Source organism: Peromyscus californicus, unplaced genomic scaffold (assembly GCF_007827085.1).
Source record: "Peromyscus californicus insignis strain IS unplaced genomic scaffold, ASM782708v3 Scaffold_11__1_contigs__length_118956290, whole genome shotgun sequence".
Classification (NCBI taxonomy): domain Eukaryota; kingdom Metazoa; phylum Chordata; class Mammalia; order Rodentia; family Cricetidae; genus Peromyscus; species Peromyscus californicus.
In genome coordinates, this window is record NW_026294402.1 from 77,753,423 (window position 1) to 77,777,826 (window position 24,404).

At 42.2% G+C, this 24,404-nt stretch overlaps 1 protein-coding gene and 1 long non-coding RNA gene across 3 annotated transcripts in view; one reads left to right on the forward strand and one right to left on the reverse strand.

The window, feature by feature from the left end:
* Window positions 1–22,894, reverse strand: part of Hmgn3 (high mobility group nucleosomal binding domain 3) — a 39,139-nt gene extending 16,245 nt beyond the window's left edge. Inside the window, exon 1 of one of the 2 annotated variants that reach the window (XM_052715363.1) lies at window positions 22,642–22,894. In XM_052715363.1, the coding sequence (XP_052571323.1) occupies window positions 22,642–22,821 (180 nt within the window). In that variant the 5' untranslated portion in view covers window positions 22,822–22,894. The remainder of the gene's footprint in view (window positions 1–22,641) is intronic. The other variant, XM_052715374.1, reaches the window with a different exon arrangement.
* The window catches only part of LOC128096175 (uncharacterized), a 93,804-nt gene continuing 92,210 nt past the window's right edge, over window positions 22,811–24,404 (forward strand). The window contains exon 1 of the long non-coding RNA XR_008213555.1: window positions 22,811–22,922. This is a non-coding gene — a long non-coding RNA (uncharacterized LOC128096175). The remainder of the gene's footprint in view (window positions 22,923–24,404) is intronic.

Consider the following 24,404-nt stretch of genomic DNA (forward strand, 5'->3'; position numbering starts at 1 on the left):
AGGTTAGATCAAGGAGGAGGAAGGCATACCATGAAGGAATTGAAGCAGATTGCACCTGGGGATTGTGTGAAATAAGGACAAAGAGAGGAGACAGAGGACTAGAAGCATATTCAGGTGACTTCTAGCGGTCTGGGGTGCAGAGTGAGAAGCGTTTCATAGGCTGCAAGGAATGCCAAGCAAAGAGGTTCTTGCTTCACTGCTTGGTGTACACCACACTTAGATAAATCTGGTGCAAACCAAGAACACCCAAGAGCATGAGAACCATGGACAAACAAAAGTCTCATGCATATCCACGAGGCTCCTTCAACTCCCAGCTGCCAAGAATTACCAAGAAAGGTTGGAGATGTGTTGGATGGCTAGGAGGTGGGCACAAGAGGGTCTGACATGTCAAGGCACCAATGCAAGTTGATCTTGTGTTCAGTCAGAGGCAGGAGGATCACTGAATTCCCAGTGACTGGATCAGGACACAGACTCAGCCTGAAGGCACGGGAGAATTATTTTAAGGGAGCACAGCTCATGTAAAGCAATCTTAAAAGAGCAGGTACCGTTGGTCGGGGATAAGCCAGATACTTTGCTGTATGCCTGGAGCTGAGCAGTACCAACCTCTGCAGGATAAGCTCAGTAGGAATCTGATGGGCACCACCATGTGCCTCAGAGCTGTGCTAATCCCAGGCTCAGGCTTATACATTTGTCTCATACCCTAAGAAGTTCTAAGGGATCTAAAGAGCAAATGTCACAGGAGGCTCTCATGTCCTACAGTGGGAGGGCTGACTTCTTAACTGAAGACAAGCTTCTTCAATAGCTGATGTGCTATGTGCCAAGATAAATGACTGTACCCTTTTGCTACTGTTAGAGCCCAGGGTTACAATTTGTCAGGACAGCACTGGTGTACTATATGGTCACATATCAGGGGTGAACCATCTTTCCCCCACAACACTCAGTGCTAAGGCCAACATGGGCAATCAATTTTTGTTTTTTCTTCTTCTCTGCAAAGGGTGTTAGTTTCTTGTGTGTTTTAGTAACTGCTTAGGTAAAGACAGTGCCTCTATGCTTTTGCACCAGGCTAGCCCTGGGATCTGTCTCCAGGAACCTCTATCATTTCTCAAGAAGGAAAACAAATGGGGTATGGCTGGGGCAGGGGGAATGCTTGCTTGCTCAGTCAGATTTAAAGGCTTATAAATAATAAACATCTAAATAATAAGCAATTTATATGTAGTTAACACTTATATAGACTTGCGTACCACCCCCTCCAAAAAGAAAAACACTGAAAAATTCAAGAATACAGAAAGCATGAAAATAAAAGATGTAACAAATATCATGGGCTACACACATAACTCCATGTCCCTGAACAGGTTTCGTTTTCAGCACCAACAATTGAGGAATAAACAAATAAACACATACATTGCTGTGATTAATTAAAAACCAGAGCCAACCTGCATCAGGAAGGTACTGAAATACACAGGAGTACACAATAAATCACCAGGTAACAGTGAAAACAAACTATGGGTAGGCATGTCATCATGCATAAATCTCACAACAGTGGTGAACTAAAAAAGGGTTATCACATGATTCAAAACAAAGTTTAAAATTACGTGTAAGTGCTTAACCCGTAAGAACACCAAAGAAAAACCGCAAACGCAAACCAGGTTACTTTTGGGTAAAAAGTGGGAAAAACAAATTCATTGACAAATGTTGTACTTCATAAGATGGATGATGACCACATTGGCTTACTATTTTTATTTAAATTAAAGATACATAGATACTGTGAATGCAAATACTCTGTATGAAACTATCTTTGATTTGTAGAACTATAAGAAGTACTGAACCAAATAGGCAAGAGGGAAAAACAAATCTTATTTTCTTTCAATGACAAATTTTGAAAAAGAAAAGCAGCTCACAGATTCTGAAATTTAAAAAAAAAATTCAAACCAAAAATAAATTCTAAGTGAAGGTCAACAAGAGAAATGATTGATTGCCAATGATAGCCCAGAATGCAACAGAGAACAATAAAGAGATGGACAGTAGGAGAGAGAGAGAGAGAGAGAGAGAGAGAGAGAGAGAGAGAGAGAGAGAGAGAGATGCAGATACACGTAGCTACTGGAGAAACTTGAAATCTCTCTAAGAGACAGCTCAGAAGCAGAAAAAACGTGGTACCGAGAAGAGAGCAAAGCATACTGGATACAAGGCACACTATAACCAAAGTCCAGTAAAACAAGAAACACTGGAGAAAAACCTAAAAGTTATCAGAGTGAAAAGGCAGGCTACCTGCAAAGAATTACTCCTCGCTAGCAATTATAAAGATCAGTCAACACTGTCCACAGAGTCTAGGCATAGTGTCAACCTAGAATTCCACACCTTGCTGCCATTCCAGAGCTGGTTCAGATTACAGAGTTCACCACCAACAAAGACTTTCTTTCAGCACGGCTCTTACTGAAGGGTCAAGTTCAGAAACAAGAAAAAGGAATCTACATGGAAGGCAAGCCAGTAAGAAAAAAAATGAAAAGAAGTATCCTGGTAAATGTAATTATTGTGCATAGATAATACACACTATTTGTTTTATGTTTAAATGTCTTAACAGAAATCTGGGACCAGTGCCAACCTATATCACGTTACATACAGCATATGTAATTTTAGATCTTCTGAGGGCCACATTAACAAAACAAAAACAATCAGGTAGGACTATGCATGGTGTTTTAGTCAGCTGAACGCCATAGTAAAATTATGCCATTTTACTGTGTAGCCAATATTATTAATATGATATTGCACATTTTTGCATGAAATCCTTTAAATCTGGTGTATATTTTACACTTAACAGACCAGCTCTAAAAAACACTAAATTTTCATTGCAAATACCTGATGTTTATTTAAAATTCTTAATAATTATACTTTTACCCATATTATTCCAAAAACATTTAAAATTTTCCAATAATGGTATCTTTTCAGTTTTTTTTTTTTTTTTTTTTTTGGTTTTTCGAGACAGGGTTTCTCTGTGTAGCTTTGCGCCTTTCCTGGATCTCACTCTGTAGACCAGGCTGGCCTCGAACTCACAGAGATCCTCCTGGCTCTGCCTCCCGAGTGCTGGGATTAAAGGCGTGCGCCACCACCGCCCGGCTCTTTTCAGTTTTTAAGTGTAAGCTGATTAACCCTAACCCAAACTGGAAATTCAGGTCCTTTTGCTTTTCACATGTTCAGTAACCTTCTTAGGCCTATAACCACCACACAGGACAGAGGTGGGGGGTGAGGAAGAGTTGGGGGTGTCTCTGGGCAGTAACAACCTCAGGAGATGGGAATGGGGGGCGGACAAGAATTTAATCAGTTGGGGGCCTGGCTTTGATTTGGAAGACAGCAGACACCAAAATAGGTCTGACTCTCTTATAATAAGATGCAGTGATTGTTATTAAAAAAAAAAAAATCTCAGTCTATGAACACCCAAATCAGGAAGATGAATGAGACAAATCTGACTGGTAAGGCAGAAGAGAAAAGAAAAAAAAAATCAAAATCACACGATAAACAGAAAACATATACCACGTGGTTAGAAAACGCTCAATTTATCACTCACTAACCACGATGTAGTTAAGCAGAATATACCCACTTTGAAAATTTTAGAACATGTACAGATTAATACTCGGAATGTAGATATGAATGAATTGTAAAATCTTAACACATGTACTGGAAGATGCACCACAAAATCATGGTAGTAGTTACCTCTAGGGAGGTCCACAGAGCCAGAGGGACAAAGGGATTTTCAAAGGAAAATTTCTCCATATGGACTTACTTTTTTAAGAAGGGGGGCCTGAAGCAAATAGGCAAAATATTCTAATCTGTGAAATCTGGGCAGTGGATAAGTATGTTCTACCATTTCCAGGATTCCTCTTTTAAAATGTTTCTAAGTCCAAAATGCTACTCATATTTGGAAGAAAAATGAAAACCAATTTGCTGTATTAAGTTCCATTTAACAATGCCCCGCCTCTTCCCTAACACAATCCCCTGCGACAGCTAGCATTTTTTTTTTTTTTTTTTTGTATTTCTTCTACATGCTGTCAGTCTGGTTCATATCCTGTCTGCTTTTCTGTTCAATATATATCATTTCTTTACTTGCAGAAAAGGAAGGAACTGGATTTAGGATTCCTCTCCAGCTGGGGTATGAGGAGCATGGCCACTTTTAGCCACTGACCAAGGGTTCTCAGAAGAAGACTGGGTTCTGACCTGCGGTCATTCAAGTACACCCCAGGTAAGTCCTTCCAGCAGAAAAACCAAGAAAAGAAACGTAGCGCTTTCTAGTCCACAGACCACCCATCCAACAGGCAGTGCTGAGTGTCACTGAGGATAAATGGTGGCGACCACCCTGTTGGTGAACCACCTTTGCCCACCAAAGTCAGGAGGTCTGAGGAGGTGAGGAAATCCTTTCCCCGTTTGTCATTTGTTTGGGAACTGTTGTAGATGACATCAGATGGAGGATCCGTGATTCAGAGAAAGCTCCTGAGGGTGTGGCAAGAAGCCACAGAGAATCAGGCCTGTGTTTCCTGGTGCAGGATCATGAGCCACACAGAGGAGGAAGGCTAAGAATTCTCATCAGGGATTGCTGGACCTGGAGAGTGTGTGAGTGTGTGCACGCACATGCGCACATACAGGCACCCACAGAGCTGGAGATTGATGTCTTTCTGTATTGTTCTCACCTCATTTTTTGAGACCAGTTTTCTCATTGAACCTGGAGCTCAACAAATGGCTAGACAGCTGTCCCCGCCACCCCCAGCTTCTCCCAGCAATGGGATTACAAGTCCGTGATTCCTCACGGCGTTTTACACAACTGCGAAGGATCAGAACCCAGGTCCTCATGTTTGAGCAGCAAGCACTTCCTGCGTCAACCCCTTTCCTCAACTCTGGTCTTTTCCTTTTTAATCAAGCCCTGGGCTGTCTGTGCCAATGTGTTAAAGCTGGCTGGAGACAGGGTGGGAACAGGCCACTAATCACTTCTCCTCGCCTACAGAGTGTATTGGGTGACTCCTCTCCATTTTACCGGTCCGTACTTTAAAGAATATTTAATTATTCCAATTTTCTTTATAGATTAATTTGCATTTTTGTTTTTAATTCAGAGCTGGAGGAAAATCAGGCAAACAGTGAGCTTGACTGCAGTGGAAAGCCATTCTGGAGCCTTAAAATTGAAATAACTGATGGAGAGAAAGGCTGAAGTGCGCCTACCTCTTCCCCTTCCTCCTCAGCAAAAATTTACACATAGTAGACTAACTGATTGACACCAGATTGATCATTTTCCCCTACAAATGAGGGTACCAGCTATGAAACTGGTACAAAATTTCTTAAACAACAAGGAAATTCCTGAAACTGAAATAAATTTCCTGAAACATAAATTACACTTAAGTTTTGTTCAAAGCCACAAGACTTTTATGTTTAATGTCATTGTGCTTGTTTTTGTTTGTTCTGTAGCTCCAAGTTTGAGACACACTCAAGCTGTACTGCTTTTTATTTTTCACTGTGTGTGTGTGTGTGTGTGTTTGCATGAAGGCACAGGTGTGCGCATGCACGCCTGCATTATGTGTAGGGGTGTGGGCACATATGCCATGGTGCACACATGGAAGCCAAAGGCACAACCTCAGGGGTTGGTCCTCGCCTGCTCCCTGGTTTGAGACAGGGCCCCTTGAGCTGCCTGGGCCTGGCTTTTAGGGATTCTCCCATTTCTGCCTCCATCTCCCCACAGGAACACTAGGATTGCAGACACACAATGCTGTGCCTGGCTTTTCATGGGTCCTGGGGATCTGTCTTATTGGCAAGCAGTTTATAACTGAGCTGTCTTCCCAGCCCTGCCCTGGACTGCTTTGTAAAATCACTGTTACATACTCTCCACTCAGAACTGAGGGGTCCCATTCATATCATTAATGATCAAACCCACATCAAGTTCTGTCCCCTCTTCCTCTGCTTATGCTTCAACGACCCAGTGATTAAGGCCACTGCAGACTAGCATGTCTTCCCCAAATGCTTTGTTAAGATCAAAGTAACCGAGAAAGAATTCTGTTTATCTGTTCAGAAGCCTGGATGAACTCAAACACCCATCTTCTAAGCTATATTTAAAGGTTAAAAACATTTTATAAATAATCAAACATAAATGATAAAATAAACAAAAAAACTTCATGTGTGCATAGTGAAGTTTTTTAGTTTAAATATATATAACCCAATACAAAAGAAATAATTTGGGATATTCTATACCTTTTAAACATATATAACCCAATACAAAAGAAGTAACTTAGGATATCTGATACCTTTTTCACTTGTGGGGTCTTTGTCCAAGGTTACCTTTTCTGATGCATTCAAGTTTTGTGCAAATGGGATGATGGAGAAAGCTCTCGCTGAAATCAGAAGTCTGTGTTCCAGTCTCGCTCACATTTATGCTGTCCGAGTACATCGAAGAGAGACACGAGTATTTCACCTGACTTAGCTGCTCACTTACTGATTATACTGTCGAGAAGTCCTACACATTATAGGGGTACTAAGGCCATGGGAAAGGTTGAAGAAAGTATGACAGTAACATAAATAGGAATGATAACAGTAAAGTCCAAAGCCATGACCAAATGGCTCAGTTCTCACCACAATCTAATGAGGCTGGTATTAATTAATGGTATTATAGCCATTTTATAGATGAAAATTTGAGGCCAGAGAGGAGAAGTAGTAACTTGTTGAAGATGATTCTCTTTGGGAATCTTGCTGGCAAGTAAAAAAGCTGGGACCAAGATGCAGGCGGACTGACTTAGAGCTCGTTTTCTTGTTTTTTGGAGGGGGGTGGGGGTGGGGGTGTTTCAGGACAGGGTTTCTCTGTGTAACAGTCCTGGCTGTCCTGGAACTCATTGCTATCTGCCTGCCTCTGCCTCCCGAGTGCTGGGATTAAAGAGTGCACCACCACCGCCCAGCTCACATTCTCAACAGCATATTGCTCAAAGCAGCTGCATCAGCCTTCCTCGTTTCCAAAATGGCTGCCAATCTGGGATGCAGACAGCAAAGAGCTCTGAGTTAGGGAGACAATTCAAATGTAGCCTAACCAAGGAACACATGATACACCACGGACGTTTCCATCTGCCCTCCACGCACAAGCTTCTTGAAATAACAACGAACAGTGCCCCATTAAAGCATATATGTTGAGGTGTATAGTTTTGTTTTTGTTTGAGACCCTCAGGCTGGCCTAGAACTTACGATATTGCAAGCTTGGCCCTGAACTACACTGATGTCCCTGAGTCCACCTTCCAAATGCTCAGATTTAATGATCATATACACAGAAAACAAGTTTTTCTTTTTTAAAAACCTCATTACAATAGCTAAAGAAAATGTAGTAAATCATCTCCCCTCCCCCCCCCCCTTTTTTAAGCAGGCTTTCCTGTATCCCAAGCTGGCCTTGAACTCTTTTGTAGCTGAGGACGACATTGAACTTTTAACCCTTCTGCCTCCACTTTCAGAGTGCTGGGATTACGGGATTCCAGACAGGTACCACTATGTGGAGTGTATGCAATACTGGGGATCGAATACAGGGCTAATGCATACCAGGTAGGCAGTCCACCGACTGAGTCCCACCCCTAGCCCTGTTCTGTCATCTTGTAGCACTTCACAGTTTGGACGTGCTTTTGCACTGTTGGTGCATTTGATCCTCTCAATATTGTCAACCAAGCAGGGGCAGGCTCACTATTTCCATTTTCAAGCTGCCCGGAGGTTCAAAGCGGTCCCGCAGCCTTGTCCAGGGGGAGTGGCAACCTTTGAACTCTTACTCCAGGGCTCTCAGAGATGTTACTAGACAGTCAACTCTATTTTCTCCTTTGCCCAGCTAGGAACCAACTTCTAGAAAAGAGTAAACAATTATGATCTTCCAATGACTTTTTTTTAAAAACCAATCAGCTTGCTATGATGAAATCTATACATGATTGCTAGAGGAGAATTATAAAAATAAATGTGTCATTGGGAGGTAATAAAGCAAAAACAGACAGCAACATGTAGTTTAAAAATTCTACATAGGCCGGGCGGTGGTGGCGCATGCCTTTAATCCCAGCACTCGGGAGGCAGAGCCAGGCGGATCTCTGTGAGTTCGAGGCCAGCCTGGTCTCCAAAGCGAGTTCCAGGAAAGGCGCAAAGCTACACAGAGAAACCCTGTCTCGAAAAACCAAAAAAAAAAAAAAAAAAATTCTACATAGTGAGTATACACACAGAACTGGAGAAGGAAGGAGTGGTGTTGTGGCGGGCTGTTGTTTTCTGAGCTACTGTCTCAAGGAAGCCCCAGCAGGTCTTCAGCTTGATATCTTCGTGGATGTGCTTCCAGAGTGCATGTGCCTCCAGAATGCATGTGTCTCCAGGATGCATGTGCCTCCAGAGTGCATGTGCCTCCAGGATGGATGTGCCTCCAGAGTGCATGTGCCTCCAGAGTGCATGTGCCTCCAGAGTGCATGTGCCTCCAGAGTGCATGTGCCTCCAGAGTGCATGTACCTCCAGAATGTATGTGCCTCCAGAGTGCATGTGCCTCCAAATGCATGTGCCTCCAGGATGCATGTGCCTCCAGAGTGCATGTGCCTCCAGAGTGCATGTGCCTCCAGAGTGCATGTACCTCCAGAAGAGTGCTGACGTTACAGGTGAGTGTTGCCATGCTCATTCAGAGGCCGTCTCTAAAACACTTTGATCATCTCAAGTCCTTAGTAAATTTATCTCATATTTAGTACATAAATGAGAAATGAGGTCTAGTATTCATGGCTCCCCACAGAATTTAAATAACTGTGCCTAACAAGAAGAATTCAAAGAAAAAGAAGGAGGAGAAAGAGAAGAGAGGAGGAAGAAGAAGCAGTAAAAGCAGAAGTAGAGGTAGCATCATCATCACCATCATCATCATCACCACCAGCACCACCACCACCACCATCATCATCGGCAGCGGCAGCAGTAGCAGCAGCAGCGAGGGGCTGGGTCCTGCAAGATGGCTCCATGGGTAAAGGTGCTTAATTGGCTAGCCCGAGAATGTGAATTTGATCCCCAGAGGCCACGTAAAGCTAGAGAGAACCAACTTCATAAAATTGTTCTCTGAGGTCCACACACAGGTTGTGGCATGTCCCCATAATAACATTAGTAATGAGGTGTTTTTTTTAAAAGTATAACTTACACCTCAAAATGGAAAAAAAAAATATATATATAAAAAGCAAACAGTCCAGTAAAAAGTTTGAATTTCTTTGTGTGTGTGTGTGTGGGGGGGAGGTTTAAATAATAACATAATTTGAAAGCAGTATTACTTTGTCTATTTTTAAATTTATGTTTGTTATTAATACAATGGTAATCCAGAAAATTAGAATAAAAATCCACCCAGTTCTAGGTCTAATGGATTTTCATAGAGATTAACCTATTTCATTCTTATTTGGTACATTCTAAAAGCAAAAATACCTTCCCATTTTCTAAATCCAATGTCTAAGTAATGGTGGTTTAGTAGTCACACTGCAATCTCTGACTCTAATAGAAAGTAATCAAGTGTATTTTCATGTTTCTAGCCATAGAGAAACACCTCTATTGCTACATATAACAAATTAAGGAACAAGCAATGTATCTTGGACATACAAAATCGAATAGCTTACTGTGGAATATGAGAAAATAAAAGACTTAGATTTTCCATATTCCAAGAAATTGATACTCTGGCGGGGAAACTCTGTGTGTGTGTGTGTGTGTGTGTGTGTGTGTGTGTGTGTGTGTGTGTGTGTGTGTGTGTATCTTGTATATAACTCTACTTATGGGCCATTAGTTACTGAAATATCTCTGTTTGGTGATGATGTGCTCTCTCTCCCAAGCTCAGGCCTGGACTCTAGAGCAAGCCTTTAGCTCAGACAGAAATAATCACAACTTGGCTGGTAACTTTCTATGACTCGTGCCTAGAAGTAATGGCAACAGTCTGGATTTTAATAAATATAGTATTTCAAACAAAAAAAAATAACTTATTTATGGAACTTAATTCTTATTTCATTTTTAGGCACCTTAGTTTAAATTTTCATTTAAAAAAACCCCTAAAGTTATTAGGAATAAATGGATGTGAGAAATCTGATGGTGTAATGTTTAAAAGGAAAATTCTGGGTTAAAAGGGTGGTCCTCTCACTGTCTAGCTGTGTGACCCAGAGGAGACACCCTCATCTCACTGAATTCCAATATTCCCTTTCTGTGGTTGCAGTCACAGGCTCTGGAGCCAGACCTCTAGGAATGAAGTCGCAGCTCACAAGGACCTTGGGGAAATGTCAACCTCTGGTGCTTCGGGTGTAAAATGGAGATGAAAGGACCTGACGGAGTGGTTGAGGGGATTAAGTTTACAGAAGCAATGGGAAAGAAAAGGGCCTGACTCACAGAAAATCCCCAGAATGTCACAGTCATGGTAAATGTGTGTTGTTTATGAAACTGCAGTTCAGCACCTCTTCTATGTAGTTACTTCTAAAAACACCCCTTCACAACTAAAGAGCCCGAAGAACGTAAAACACATAACTCAAATCTGGAACAACTAGGCATAGAACATTCAATAATGTTAGTTATTTAAATATGAACCATAATATATATGCCCATGTTAATTACTGATATCAATTCCTCCTAAAATATTAAATATTGGAACCCATTTTGAAGGTAGAAGCCATTTTCTCTGTTTCCCCACTTCTGAATGTAAGCATTGCTTGCTGTACACGTGGCCAAGCATGCACTTCCCTTGGGCACACCTACAGGTCTGCTCCTGAGCATGCCTGTAAGATGTAAAAGGACAGGACTCAATAAACACCTTCACTAGCAACTACAGAGGGATTTGACTGAATTCTTCCAAGACAGTGAAATGTGCAATAAATAAGTAGCTGGTGAAAAAAAAAAAAAGAATTCAACATTTTGATTTGGTTTATCTCCAACACTGATTTTTAAATTACTCAGGAGACCAACATCATATTTCAACATACTAGGTACTGTGAAAGCAGACACTCTCAATGGCATTTATTTCAGTCACCATTGCCAAATTGCACCCTACAGGAAAGTAGAATATATTTAACTTTGGTGTCAACAAACACAGCATTTTAGGGGAGAAAGATAGAGGGGAAAGGGTTATTTAGCTGATTTACTAAGGGAATTTTAGTATTACACAGAGATATTTTGAAAAGTTCCTTCTGTGAGAAAAAGGAACCGTAGAAGAACATCCAAGATTAAAGCTTTTGCTCTTAGAACAATACATTTGTGATTACTTGGTTGTTGCATATCCACCACTAAGTGCAGTTCATTAGCTGTCTGTGGTGAGGACTGCTTGCCCCCATCTACTGTGGCTGTCGTTTGTCCTCCCCCCTCCCCAGATGGAAGCCTGGGGCTGAGGACAAGTCCATTATTTCATTATGGTTCTCTTAATGATTAAGGATTTCATCATTGTAATGATGCCCATGATTGACTCATCTGCCTATGCCAGCACTGTGCTAAGTACTCTTACCATCTCAGTGATGACTGCCCCCCCATTCTGACACTGTACTAAGTACTCTTACCATCTCAGTGATCACTGTCCCCCCCATTTTAACACTGTACTAAGTACTCTCTCCATCTCAGTGATGACTGCCCCCCCATTCTGACACTGTACTAAGTACTCTCTCCATCTCAGTGATGACTGCCCCCCCATGTCAGTACTGTGCTAAGTACTCGCACCAGCTCAGTGATGACTGCTCTACTCACGCCAATACCATGCTAAGTACTCCCCATCTCAATTAATTCCCAATGAGGTAGAACATATTATTATCCTGGCTTTCCACACGAGTAAACTGAGTCCTAGAACGTGATAAAAATAAAGACGCTAAGGAGGGGCAAGGTAAAATGCACCAAGTCATAGGGCCAGTAAACAATGAATACAAGCATCCCATTAGATATCTTCCCCTCCAAAGTCTGAAGTAACTAAATGTAACTATTTTCCTCCTTTAAAAACAACTAATTGATCCACTTGTTCAAGAAACATGTACAGTACCTCTGTCAGGTACTCTGGGAGAATAAGAGATTTTTTTTTTTAAATTAACAAAGTTAATTTAAAAACATAATCAATCAAATAACCGTGTTGATTTAGATAGAGGGTGCTGGACAACAACCTTTAAAAAGTAAGAGGCAGGCAGGGCTAGCGAGCCAGCTCAAGGGTGAAGGCGTCAGCTGCCAAACCTTACAACCTGAGGCGGCAGCAAATGTCTAAGAGGCACATACCTGATAAAGACCTTACATTTTGAATATATAGAAAGTCTTATATGGTGGTGGTGCACGCCTTCAATCCCAGCACTCAGGAGGCAGAGGCACACAGACCTCTGTGAGTTTGAAGCCACCCTGGTCTGTGGAAAGAGTTCCAGAACAGCCAGGGGCTACACAGAGAAACCCTGTCTGGAAAGACAAAAGCAAAGACATAACAAAAACTGAACTTGAATACACAAAAATTCTTACAAGTCAGTAAGAAGACAAACAACCCGAGCTTGTGTGCGTGCGTGTGTGTGTGCGTGCGTGCGTGCGTGTGTGCGTGCGTGCGTGCGTGCGTGTGTGTGTGTGTGTGTGTGTGTGTGTGTGTGTGTGTGTGAACTTGATGCAAGCTAGGGCCATATGGGAAGAGGAACCCTTAAGTTAGAAGATGCTTCCCTAGACTGTCCCGTAGGCAAGTCTGCAGGGCACTGTTCTGATTAATGACTGATGTGGGTGGGGCAACCCCCAGGCAGGTAGTCTTGGGATTATAAATAAGCAAGCTGACAAGCTGCGGAAAGCAAGCCAGAAATTCCTCAGTGGTTTCTGCTTCAGTCCCTGCCTTGAGTTCCTGTCTTGGCTTCCCCTGATTGAAGGACTGTGACCTGTAAACCAAATAACCCTCTCCAAAAAGTGCTTTTGGTCATGGTGTTTTATCATAGTAATAAAAATCGAACTAAGACACAACCCAATTTAAAAATGGCCAAAAACACCCGAACAGGCATTGTTGCTCAGAGCAGAAGGCTAACATATACAAGGCCCTGGTTTTGATCTGCAACACTCCAGGAAAACACACACACACACACACACACACACACACACACACACACACACACACACACGAAAAGATGCTCATCATCTCTGGCTACAGAAATGTAAATTAAAGCTCATTAGACTCCTCATAAGTGAACACCCCCAAAGCACAAAGTATGTGCGTGAAGGAACCCTTCATTTCTACTCCTTGAAATATTACAAAGGTAAAAATTATGATTAAAAATTATGCATCCATGCAATGACTTATATACAAATATATGCAGAATTATCTATAGTGGACAAAAGTTGAGACATTCCTAATGCTTTTCAACTTTTGAAGAGGTGGGTAAAGAGGCAATACATCCATACAATGAAGCACAAATAGACAATAAAACAATGAAGTCGTGACACATACTACTACCACATATAGGAACCTCAAAAATATGAAACAAATCAGAAACAAAACACTATACACTGTAAGCTGCTTTCATATGAAATTTCCAGAAAAGGTAACTACAGACAGAATAAAACAGCAGCCTAGTGATGGTGGCAGTTAGCATGCTTTTTGTAGGTTATCTTTTTGAGCTTCAAAACTGGATAATGGGAATGATTTCACAGCTCTGTAATTTACTGAAAAATCGCCAAATTGTGCACTCCAGATGAATGGTAAGGGAACCATTTTCAATAAATCTTTGTATAAGAAATCTGTAATGATTCAGCAGTAGGAATCTGTAATGCTTTAGTCACATTAAAGAAAACCACATCTTATCAATTGCAACATACACATATCTCTGATTTTTAGTAAATGTAAATATTTTTAAAGACTTACTTATTTTTCAGACTCTCTCTCTCTCTGTGTGTGTGTGCATGTTAAGTGCAGATGCCTACAGAAGCTAGAAAAGGGCATCAGATCCCCTGGAGCTCGAGTTATAGGGAGTAGTGAGCTATCAGACATTGGTGCTAGGAACAAAACTCAGGTTCTCTGCAAGAGCAGTTATCTTAACTGCTGAGCATCCCCCAAAGTGAATACTTTTATTTAAGCCTGCTTTTTCCAATAGTAATACCTATCATCTCTATAAAGACATTCGAGACATTCTCTTTTAAAGATAGCAAACCTCTTTCTGTGCTACTTGGTACAAATATTTTTCCTGTTTTTTTCCACAAATTTTAAATTTTTAGTAATTTTCCCACAAGGAAATATTTATCTTTATGTAGGCAAATTTATCAACATTTCCATCTATAGTCTCCATCTTTGGTGTTATATCAAGTGACAGTCTTTTGAAAGACACACTTTGAAACTTTGAGTACTGTTAATCACACCCCTCTCATTCCAAGACCAATGCTATTGGGCCCTCCCATTAAAGGAAAAAAAAAAAAAACCACACACACATCCCAAAAAACCCAAAACCTCAATTTAAAAATCTCAAAATAGTTCTCTGCTCCCCCAGACCCAATCCTCAGGGTAGTCCCTAGTACTGTAATACTAGGCTGCAGCCACCCTACACCTCCTGAGGATCACACAGACCATCCCCTGTTGACCTCCCCACCACCCCTGGATGCCTGCCAGCCCCCAACTTGGGTAGACAACCCCTGCTCAACCACAAGCCATGCCTTCCACAAGACAAGGTAGGCTGCCCACAGACTGACAGATGGACAGACCTTCTCAACTCTCTATGTTTCCCCAACCCCAATCTTTAGGGCTGTCCATAGCACTGCAACGAAGTATCAGCTGGAGCCTCCCTTCCCCCATGTCCACACTTCATGTGGATCCCACACTCTGTCCCCTCCTGACCTTTCTTACCTCGTTCATCCTTGCATCCCAGCCTCCCAAACCAGCAGGCATTCCCTGTGAACACACCAGCCTAGCAGTCCAGTAAAACTGGCAACACACAACTATTACACTCTGAAAATTAAGAGAGGAAACAGAAACCAAGGAGAAAAACACCCATCCAACCAAGACAAACCTGGAAATCAGCACCTAGAACTATAATCACCTCAAACCCAGATGCCTAGATGCCAGCATAAGAACACAATCAATAACAGCCAAGTCAATGTCTCCACTAGAGCTCAGCTATCCTGTCACAGTAGGCTCAAAATAGTCTAACATAGCTGAAGCACAAGAAAAAGACCTTAAAACCAACTATATGAAGAGGATAGGAGTCCTCAAAGAGGAAATGAATAAATTCCTTAAAGAAATACAGGAAAATATAAACAAACAAGTTGAGAAAAATGAATAAATACCTTAAAAAAAATAAAAAAAACCCAGTTGAAAGAAATGAATAAAACTGTTGAAGACCTGAAAATGGAAATAGAAGCAATAAACAAAACACAAACTGAGGAAATTCTGGAAGTGGAAAATCTGGGTAAGTGAAAAGGAACACAGAGGCAAGTGTTCCTTCTCACTTTTCAGTGAGAATACAAAGACATGGAAGAGAGAATCTCAGGCACTGAAGATACAATAGAAGAAATGGATAGATACATCGATCAAAGGAAAGGTTAAATCTAAAAGAATTCCTGACACAAAACATCCAGGAAATCTAGGACAATATGAAAAGACCAAAACTAAGAATAACAGAAATAGAGGAAGAGAAGAATCCCAGTTCAAAGGCCTAGAAAATATTTTCAACAAAATCATAAGAAAATTTTCCTAACCTAAAGAAGGAGCCTATAAAGGTACAATAAGCATACAGAATACCAAACAGGTTGGACCAGAAAAGAAAATCCCCTGCCACATAATAACCAAAACACTAAGATACAGAACAAAGAAAGAATATTAAAAGCTGCAAGGGAAAAAGAGCAAGTAACACATAAAGGCAGACCTATTAGAATTACACCCGACTTCTCAATGGAGACTCTAAAAGCCAGAAGAGCCTGAATAGATGTGTTATAGACTAAGAGACCACAGATGCCAGTCCAGACTACTATACACCGAAAAACTTTCAATCACCATAGAAGGAGAAAACAAGATATTCCATGACAAAGTAAAACCTAAACAATATATATCTATAAATACAGTCCTACAGAAGGTCCTAGAAGGAAAACTCCAATCCAAGGAGGTTAACTACAACCAGGAGAACACAGGAAATAAAGAATCTTACACTAGCAAAACCAAAAGAAGGGTAGCACACACACACACACACACACACACACACACACACACACACACACACACACCAACACCACGAACACTACCAACAAAAGAACAGGAATTAATAATCATTGATCATTGATATCTCTCAGTATCAATGGTCTCAATTCTCCAATAAAAAGACACAGCTAACAGAATGGATACAAAAACAGGATCCATCCTTCTGCTGCATACAAGAAACATACTTCAACATTACCTTAGAATAAAGGGTTGGAAAAAGACATTCCAAGTAAATGAACCTAAGAAGCAAGTTGGTGTAGCCATTTCAATGTCTAACAAAATAGACCAGAACTAATCAAAAGAGATGAGGAAGGACACTTCATACTCATCGAAGGAAAAAAAATCAACTAATACGACATTACAGTTCTTAACATCTATGCTCCAATTATAAGGGTACTCACTTTTGTAAAAGAAACATCACTACAGCTAAAATAACATATTGACCCTCACACATTGATAGTGAGAGACTTCAATACCCCACTATCACCAATGGACAGGTCATCTGGACAAAAACTAAACAGAGAAATACTGGAGCTAGCAGACTCTATAAACCAATGGACCTAACATATATTTATAGACCATTTCACCCAAACACAAAAGAATATACCTTCTTCTCAGCACTTTCTTCAAAACTGACCACATACTTGGACACAAAGAAAGTCTCAACAGATCCAAGAAAATTGAAATAACTCCTTGTATTCTATCAGACCACCATGAATTAAAGCTGGATATCACTGGGCAGTGGTGGCACACACCTTTGGTTCCTGCACTCGGAAGGCAGAGGCAGAGGCAGGCAGATTTCTGTGAGTTTGAGGCTAGACTGTTCTACCGAGTGAGTTCCAGAACAGGCTCCAAAACTACTCTCGAACCTCCCCCCATCCCCCAACCCCCAAAAAAGAAAGAAAGCTTACAAACTCATGGAAACTGAACAATTCTCTACTGAATGAAAAATGGGTCAAGACAGAAATAAACAAATTGAAGACTTTCTAGAATTCAATGAAAATGAATACACAGCATGCCCAAACTCAGGGGACACAATGAAAGCCGTGCTAAGAGGAAAGTTCATAGCACTAAGTGCCTACATAAAAAAATTGGAGAGATCTCATACTAGCAAGTTAACCACACACCTGTGAGTTCTAGAACAAAATGAAGCAAGTTCACCTAAGAGGAGCAGAGGGCAAGTAATAATGAAACTGAGAGCTAAAACCAATAAAACAGAAAAAAAGAGAACAGTACAAAGAATCAATGAAATAAAAAGTTGGTTTTTTGAGAAAAATCAACAAACCCTTATTCCAAACTAACCAAAAGACAGAGAAAGAATATCCAAACTAATAAAATCAGAACAAAAAAGGGGACATAACAGATACCCAGGAAACCTAGAGAATCATAAGGACACACTTTAAAAACCTGTACTCCATCCACAAAATTTGAAAACTTAAAAGAAATGCATAATTTTCTCAATTTCTCAATGCCACTTACCAAAGTTAAGTCAAGATCAGATAATTTAAATAGAACTATAACCCCTAGTGAAACAGAAGCTGTCATTAAAAGTCTCCCAACCAAAAAAAGCCCAGGACCAGATGATTTTAGAACAAAGTTCTACCAGACTTTTAAAGAAGAATTAACGACAATACTCTTCAAATTATCCCACAAAATAGGAAAAGAAGGAACATTACCTAATTCATTTTATGAGGCCACAGTTACCCTGATGTCCAAATCACATAAAGACTCAACAAAGAAAGAGAATTACAGACCAGTTTCCCTTATGAAAACACATGCAAAAATACTCAATAAAATACTTGCAAACCAAATCCAAGAACACATCAAAAAGACCATTCACCATGATCAAGTAGGGTTTCTCTCAGAGATGCAGGAATAACGTTCAAAGATCAGTAAATGTAATCCACCATATTAAAAAAAATTGAAGACACAAACCACATGATCATCTCATTAGATGCAGAAAAGGCCTTTGACAAAATGCATCACCCCTTCATGATAAAAGTCCTGGAGAGAGCCGGGCGGTGGTGGCGCACGCCTTTAATCCCAGCACTCGGGAGGCAGAGGCAGGCGGATCTCTGTGAGTTCAAGGCCAGCCTGGTCTACAGCGCGAGATCTAGGAAAGGCGCAAAGCTACACAGAGAAACCCTGTCTCGAAAAACCAAAAAAAAAAAAAAAAAAAAAAAAAAAGTCCTGGAGAGATTAGAGACACAAGAGACACACCTAAACATAATAAAGGCATTCTACAGCAAGCCTACAGTTAACATCAAAAACAAATGGGGAGAGGAACTCAAAGCAATTCCACCCAAATCAGGAACAAGACAAAGTTGTTCACTCTCTCTGTATCTATTCAATATAGCACTTGAAGTTCTAGCTAGAGCAATAAGACAACTGAAGGAGATCAAGGGGATACAAGTTGAAAAGAAAGAAGTCAAAGTATTATTATTTGCAGGGGATATGATAGCATACATAAGTAACCTGAAAAATGCCACCAGGGAACTCCTACAGCTGATAAATAAAGTCAGGAAGAGCCAGACTTTTTTTTTTCCTTGAGTCTCTAAGTGGAAAGAGATCACTATGCACACCATGTCTACTCTGTAGACATTGCTGTACTAGACAATTCCTGGCATAATATGCCAGACATAGTAATTCTAAGGATAAGAAATTGAAAGCAAAAAGGACATGAAAATGTGTTTGTTGGCCAGGCCAGAACTGAATCCAGGCCTTGCTGGTCATGCTTCTATGGAGAACATGGGATCACAACATGACTGATGCTGGCTGGCGTTTGTGGCTGGTAGAGAGGAACAGTCTAGAACTCAGTCAGTCATTGTCCCACCACCACCCCAGTCTGTGAGATTTTGCTCACTCACCACCCATTGTATAATACAGAAAACTCAACATTATTTAATACAGAAAACTCACCTTTATTTAAATCTTAGAAAGACATTACAATGTTAAGTTTTGCTTTGCATTGCTGAAAACAAACAGCAGTCATTTAAAAATTGGTTTAATGCCACTACTAAGCAAACGTGTGTGTGTGTGTGTGTGTGTGTGTGTGTGTGTGTAAAACTTACAAAGAAGTGTCTTAAGAATAGTTTATAATAATATGGATGATATTGTGGCCTTGAAGTTGTATAGCTGAGGCCTAAATATGTTAGGGTATAATGAGAGGTATCCAAATGCCTGCTAACAGAAAATGATGCTGAATTTTACCTTGAGTCCTACCCACACTTTCAAGACCAACCAGCCCCAATTCAACCTGTGTTCTTATCTATCCCATGGTCTCTGAATCTGAACAGCACATTCTGTAACCTATATAAGCCCAAATGTCAGTCAATTCTTTTCTTGTCTGATAATCTTATCATTTCATTGAATTAAATATAAGCTTCCAGAGAACAAACTGCGTGTCCCTATAATATTTAAACAGTGCTAGGTCTTCAGGTGTTTTCACTGACTTTATTATGACTTCGTGATCTGCAGAATTTGGAAGTCCATTAAATAACATTTTGATGAGACAGTGAAACATGGAGCAGAGACGGGAAGGAAAATATGATGTGGGACTTTAAAAGCTGATTACCAGGTTGGGGGGATGGCTCAGTGGGAAAAGTGCTTGCCCCTCAAGCATGAGGACCTGGGTTTCATTCTCAGTACTCATAAAAAAGCCAGATGCCTGCGGGTCCGTAATACTAGTGCTGGAGAGGTAGAGAGAGCCAGTTTAGCCAAACCAATGAGTTCTAGGCTCAGTGAAAGACCCTGTCTCAAAAAATAAGGTGGAGAGCAAGAGAGGTAGATAGCCAACTTTGAGCTCTGACTTCCACCCATGCCCCGTGTGTGTGTGTGTGTGTGTGTGTGTGTGTGTGTGTATACATGTGTGCACATACAATTTAATTTACAAAGCAGAACAGTAGTTCTTTGTTTGCTTGTTTGTTTTTGTTTTGTATTTTCGAGACCATGTTTCTCTGTGTAGTTTTGGTGCCTGTCCTGGATCTCGCTCTGTAGACCAGGCTGGCCTCGAACTCACAGAGATCCACCTGCCTCTGACTCCCGAGCACTGGGATTAAAGGCATGTGCCACCACCACCCGGCTCAGAACAGGTAGTCCTTTAGTCAAGGAAATACATTAGTAGAGTATGCAAATCCTTTGGCAATTACCTGGCTTTATAGACCTCTAAGGCTTATGCATGGATTGTCTCCAGTTCCTTTCCTGCATAGCTGTGTGGGCTTCTCCTGGGGACAGTGGTTTCTAATGTCAGTTCCAAGGAACTCCAAGACTCCACCAGGTAGCGCTAAGGCTTGACTACCAGGTGGGATGGCCATCACAGCCATGTGATCTGTGGCTGTTCCTGCCCGGGTAGCAAAACAGGTGTTTGGCCTCCAGATATCAAGCAGTAAAAAGACTTCTGTTAATCAAGGACTCAGTTTGTCCCTAGTTGAAGGGCTGAGTGTTAGCTAACTCCACAGAGGGTCCCAGCCTTTCAGAGAAGGAAAACATAAAGCCAGTTTCTCCTCCATTCTTTTCTTCCCTCCTCCTTTAGAGATGGATAGAAAATAAGGGCGATGGTTTCGCCATCAGTGGCCCTTGATCAAGGAAAAGTTCCACCAACCCAGGCGCCGTTATCCATAGAGGGTGCATGTGACCTGCGGCTTATCCAAACATGTTAGCAATTCCCGGGAAAAGAGTTAGCCTCCACTCCCTCTGTAACTCATTTTCTCGATAATTAGTTCCTCTGACTCGGCTAGAATTCCCAGCTCGTCACTAACCTCAGATAAAAGGCTGCAAACGGTGACATCATTCTAGCCCAACAGCACTGGGAAAACAATGCTGCCATCAAAAGAAGCTTGGGCAGTGAGCCTCAAGTGCTCCTGCTCTTTACTATGCCACCGGCTTCTTCAACTGCAAGGCTCGGGATCGCCTAATTTCTCCTCGTCCCTACCCACCTCTGAATGAAGAGTTAACAATGGAGTCAAGTAAGGCCTTCGGATCCATGGCAGCTCCACTAGAAACCAACGGATAATGACATGTTGGGCAATCCGGCTGAAGACCCTGCTCAATGAGTCTAAAATAGTTCTGTGGTTCTGGGGATTAAATGAGATAATACACACCGGACTCCACCCAGCATGAGCCACAGAGTCGGTTCTCGTTAAATTCTAGGAAAAAAAACCCTTCTAATTAATAGGATTGATTTTCTCTTAAAGAATGGAGATAGATGGATCAAGGAGTATAGACGCTTGCTGTGGATTCCCACAACCCACATGGCAGGAGAGAACCTACTACTGCTGCCGTGTGGGTACCAGTGCCTCCCCTGCACGCACACAATAAACAAATGTAATAAAAAATAAATGTGGAAGGAGAGGACGTGTTTACAATCAAATTCTAGTGACGCTGTATAAGAAAGCAAAAGCTTCTAAAATTTTAAAGCTTTGATAGTTTCAAATAATGCAAGCACACATACACACACACACACACACACACACACACACACACACGCAAATCAGTGCACAGTCTTGGGGAAAAGGGGGGCATTATCTAAATCAAGCTCCAACTTTAACGGCCACGCTGGCTGGTTGACTTGGATCCTTTGGGGCAGGTGGTTAGAAGGTTGTTTTTTTTTTTTTTTTCTGAGGAATCAGTCCTCACTCATCGCTTCTCTCGGGAAGGGGTAAAAAAAAAAAAAAAATCTACCCTTCCTGTACCAGTCCAATGACAAGTCGAAGCCCCACCCTGAGAAGCTCTGTGACCCCCACATGTGGCTCGTGATGTCCCTGCGCGGAAGGGGACACGACCCACAAGGGGCAGAAGAGAGACTAAAAGGACCCGGGTTCCCTGTCCGTCCAAGCATGGGGTGGTGGATGGGGCAGCGGCCAGGGCTTGGTGGCCCCTGACCTTGGCCAGGGTCGGTGTGTTTGGCACTAGTCCCCCTTCCTCGCCGCCTACCGGGCGCTGCGCACTGCCCCGCCCGCCCTCGCGGCCGGTTGATTGACACCGACACCGGAGTGGGTACATACGGGTCCACGGCGGCGGCGGCGCAGCAGGGCTGGCGTAGGGAAACATGGCTTTCCCTCTCCCGGCCTTCCGCCCGCATCGCTCCCGCCCTGGGCACTGCCCGGGGGACCCTCCCGACCCCGCCTGGCTCCTCTCACTCTTTCCACGGTTTTCGATTTCCCTGGCCTGGGAGACTCTTCCAGCTGCTTTCCCTCCACCCTGAGAACAACCTGGAGTTTGCCAAGAGGAAACTCCTGCGAGGGGGATGGACACCCGCCCTGGCTGCCGCTGGCAAGAGGTGGCAACCACTGGAGCCAGGAGTTGATGGAGAGAGGAGGACACGTCCCTGGAGGGAAAGTAACACTCGGAGCTCGGTGCGGGGCCAGAGAGGTCTGCAACAGGCAGCTGCAAAAGGAGCCGGCAGCAGCGGTGTCCAGCGCCTACGAGTTACTAGGGGCATCGTTGCGTCCATCGCAGCGCCGGGGGCTTGCTCCGAGCACACTCGAGGGCCTGCGAGCAATGTTTGCAGCAGGACTTACCTTTCTCTTCGGCATAATGACTACGCTGGTGCAGGAAAAAGTAAAAGCAATGGGCTGGGCCGCCTGGCACGCCGCTGGATGCTGCCTAGCCGCTGCAGCTGCTCCCGCAATGGGCTCGGCTAGCCCGGCCTCTCCGACCTGCACCTCCGCTTCCTCCCCCGGCGCTCCACTCGCTCGCATCCCGGTCCCCCAATGGCGAGCCCCGCCAGCCGGCCGCGAGGCCCCATTGGCTGAGGGAACGTTCTAAATTCCACGAGGGCACGCCCACCCCTGCTCACCCGGTACGTGCAGTTGTAGTTTCTACTTCAAAAAAAAAAAAAAAATCTGCCTGGTGACTGAGCATGCCCAGTTCAACTAGTAGCCTTCAGGCCACTATCCTGGAGTTCCATTGTTTCACGCGCCTTCTTTGGATGGGAGCAGTGTGCACCTTCATAGAAAAGAAGAGTTAAGTATTGACATGTTAACTTTATAATGTCAATGGGGACGCGGGGTACCTTGTACACTTGTTACTCATAAAAGCTTGTAATGGGTGTTCATGGTGCAGATCTTAGTCCCACCTCTAGCAAATACAAAAAATGCCTCGTTCTAATTGTGGTTTATTATTATTATTATTATTATTATATTTTAATCTGTGATTACAAGTCACATACGAATTCGGCCAATTAGTCAGCTCTGTGAAAATGGATATAGTGTGTTTGTTGTGAGAATTAGGGAGAAATTGAGAAAGGTAGGAGCACATTTGTATTTTAAGTATGTACATTTAAACTATACCTGCCATGTTACCTTTCATGTGTAGTGTAATGTTTCTCGAAGTTCTACAAAGAATTGCAAAATACACTTCTGAATTTATTTTATAAGACCACTTTTATCCTGATGAAAGACCTCGGTGGTGGCTTTGGGGGAGAATTTTAGGTCAACACTCTTTATAAACATAGGCACAAAGCTAGGCGGTGGTGGCACATGCCTTTAATCCCAGCACTCAGGAGGCAGAGCCAGGCGGATCTCAGTGAGTTCGAGGCCAGCCTGGGCTACAGAGTGAGTTCCAGGAAAGGCTCCAAAGCTACACAGAGAAACCCTGCCTCAAACAAACAAACAAACAAAACAAAAAACCCATAGGTACAAAGAGAGGGACAAAATTTTAGCAAATCAAATTCAACGTTAAGATAATACATGACCAGGGAAGTTGGCCCAGAACACAGAATTTGTTCAACATTTGAAAATCAGTCAGTGTAATCAGCACATTACTATGATAAGGAATTCAATCATCTTAACAGCTGCAGGAAAAATGCTAGTGAGTGGGTGAGCAAGTTGTGATAAATCTGTACAATGGAATATTACTCTGCTATAAGAGAAATGAGCTATCCCTGCTTAGATAAGTAGCAAAAGCAAAATGCAAAATGCAAACCAATACAAGGCAGGACAATGAGTAATTTAATTTATACAAAATTACAGGGAAAGCGAACGAAACCGAACAAAGTTAGCCTCAGAATTGTTCACAAGGCAAAAGTCTCATCATAGGACGTTACATGGAAGCCTTACACTACGTAAGCTCACACAGAGGCTGCATGGAAGTATCAAAGTCATCAGGCAATTCACGTTGATACCTACTTCATCTTTTCCTTATTAATTTTCAGAATAAATGAGCTGGAATCCTTGCAAGCTTGGGAGGTAATGGATGGCTTCCTTTTTTGGTGCATCTTTACAAACCTGCGGCGTAGCTCAGTTTTTTTCTGTCACTGAGGTGTGCTGCAATATCCTACTGC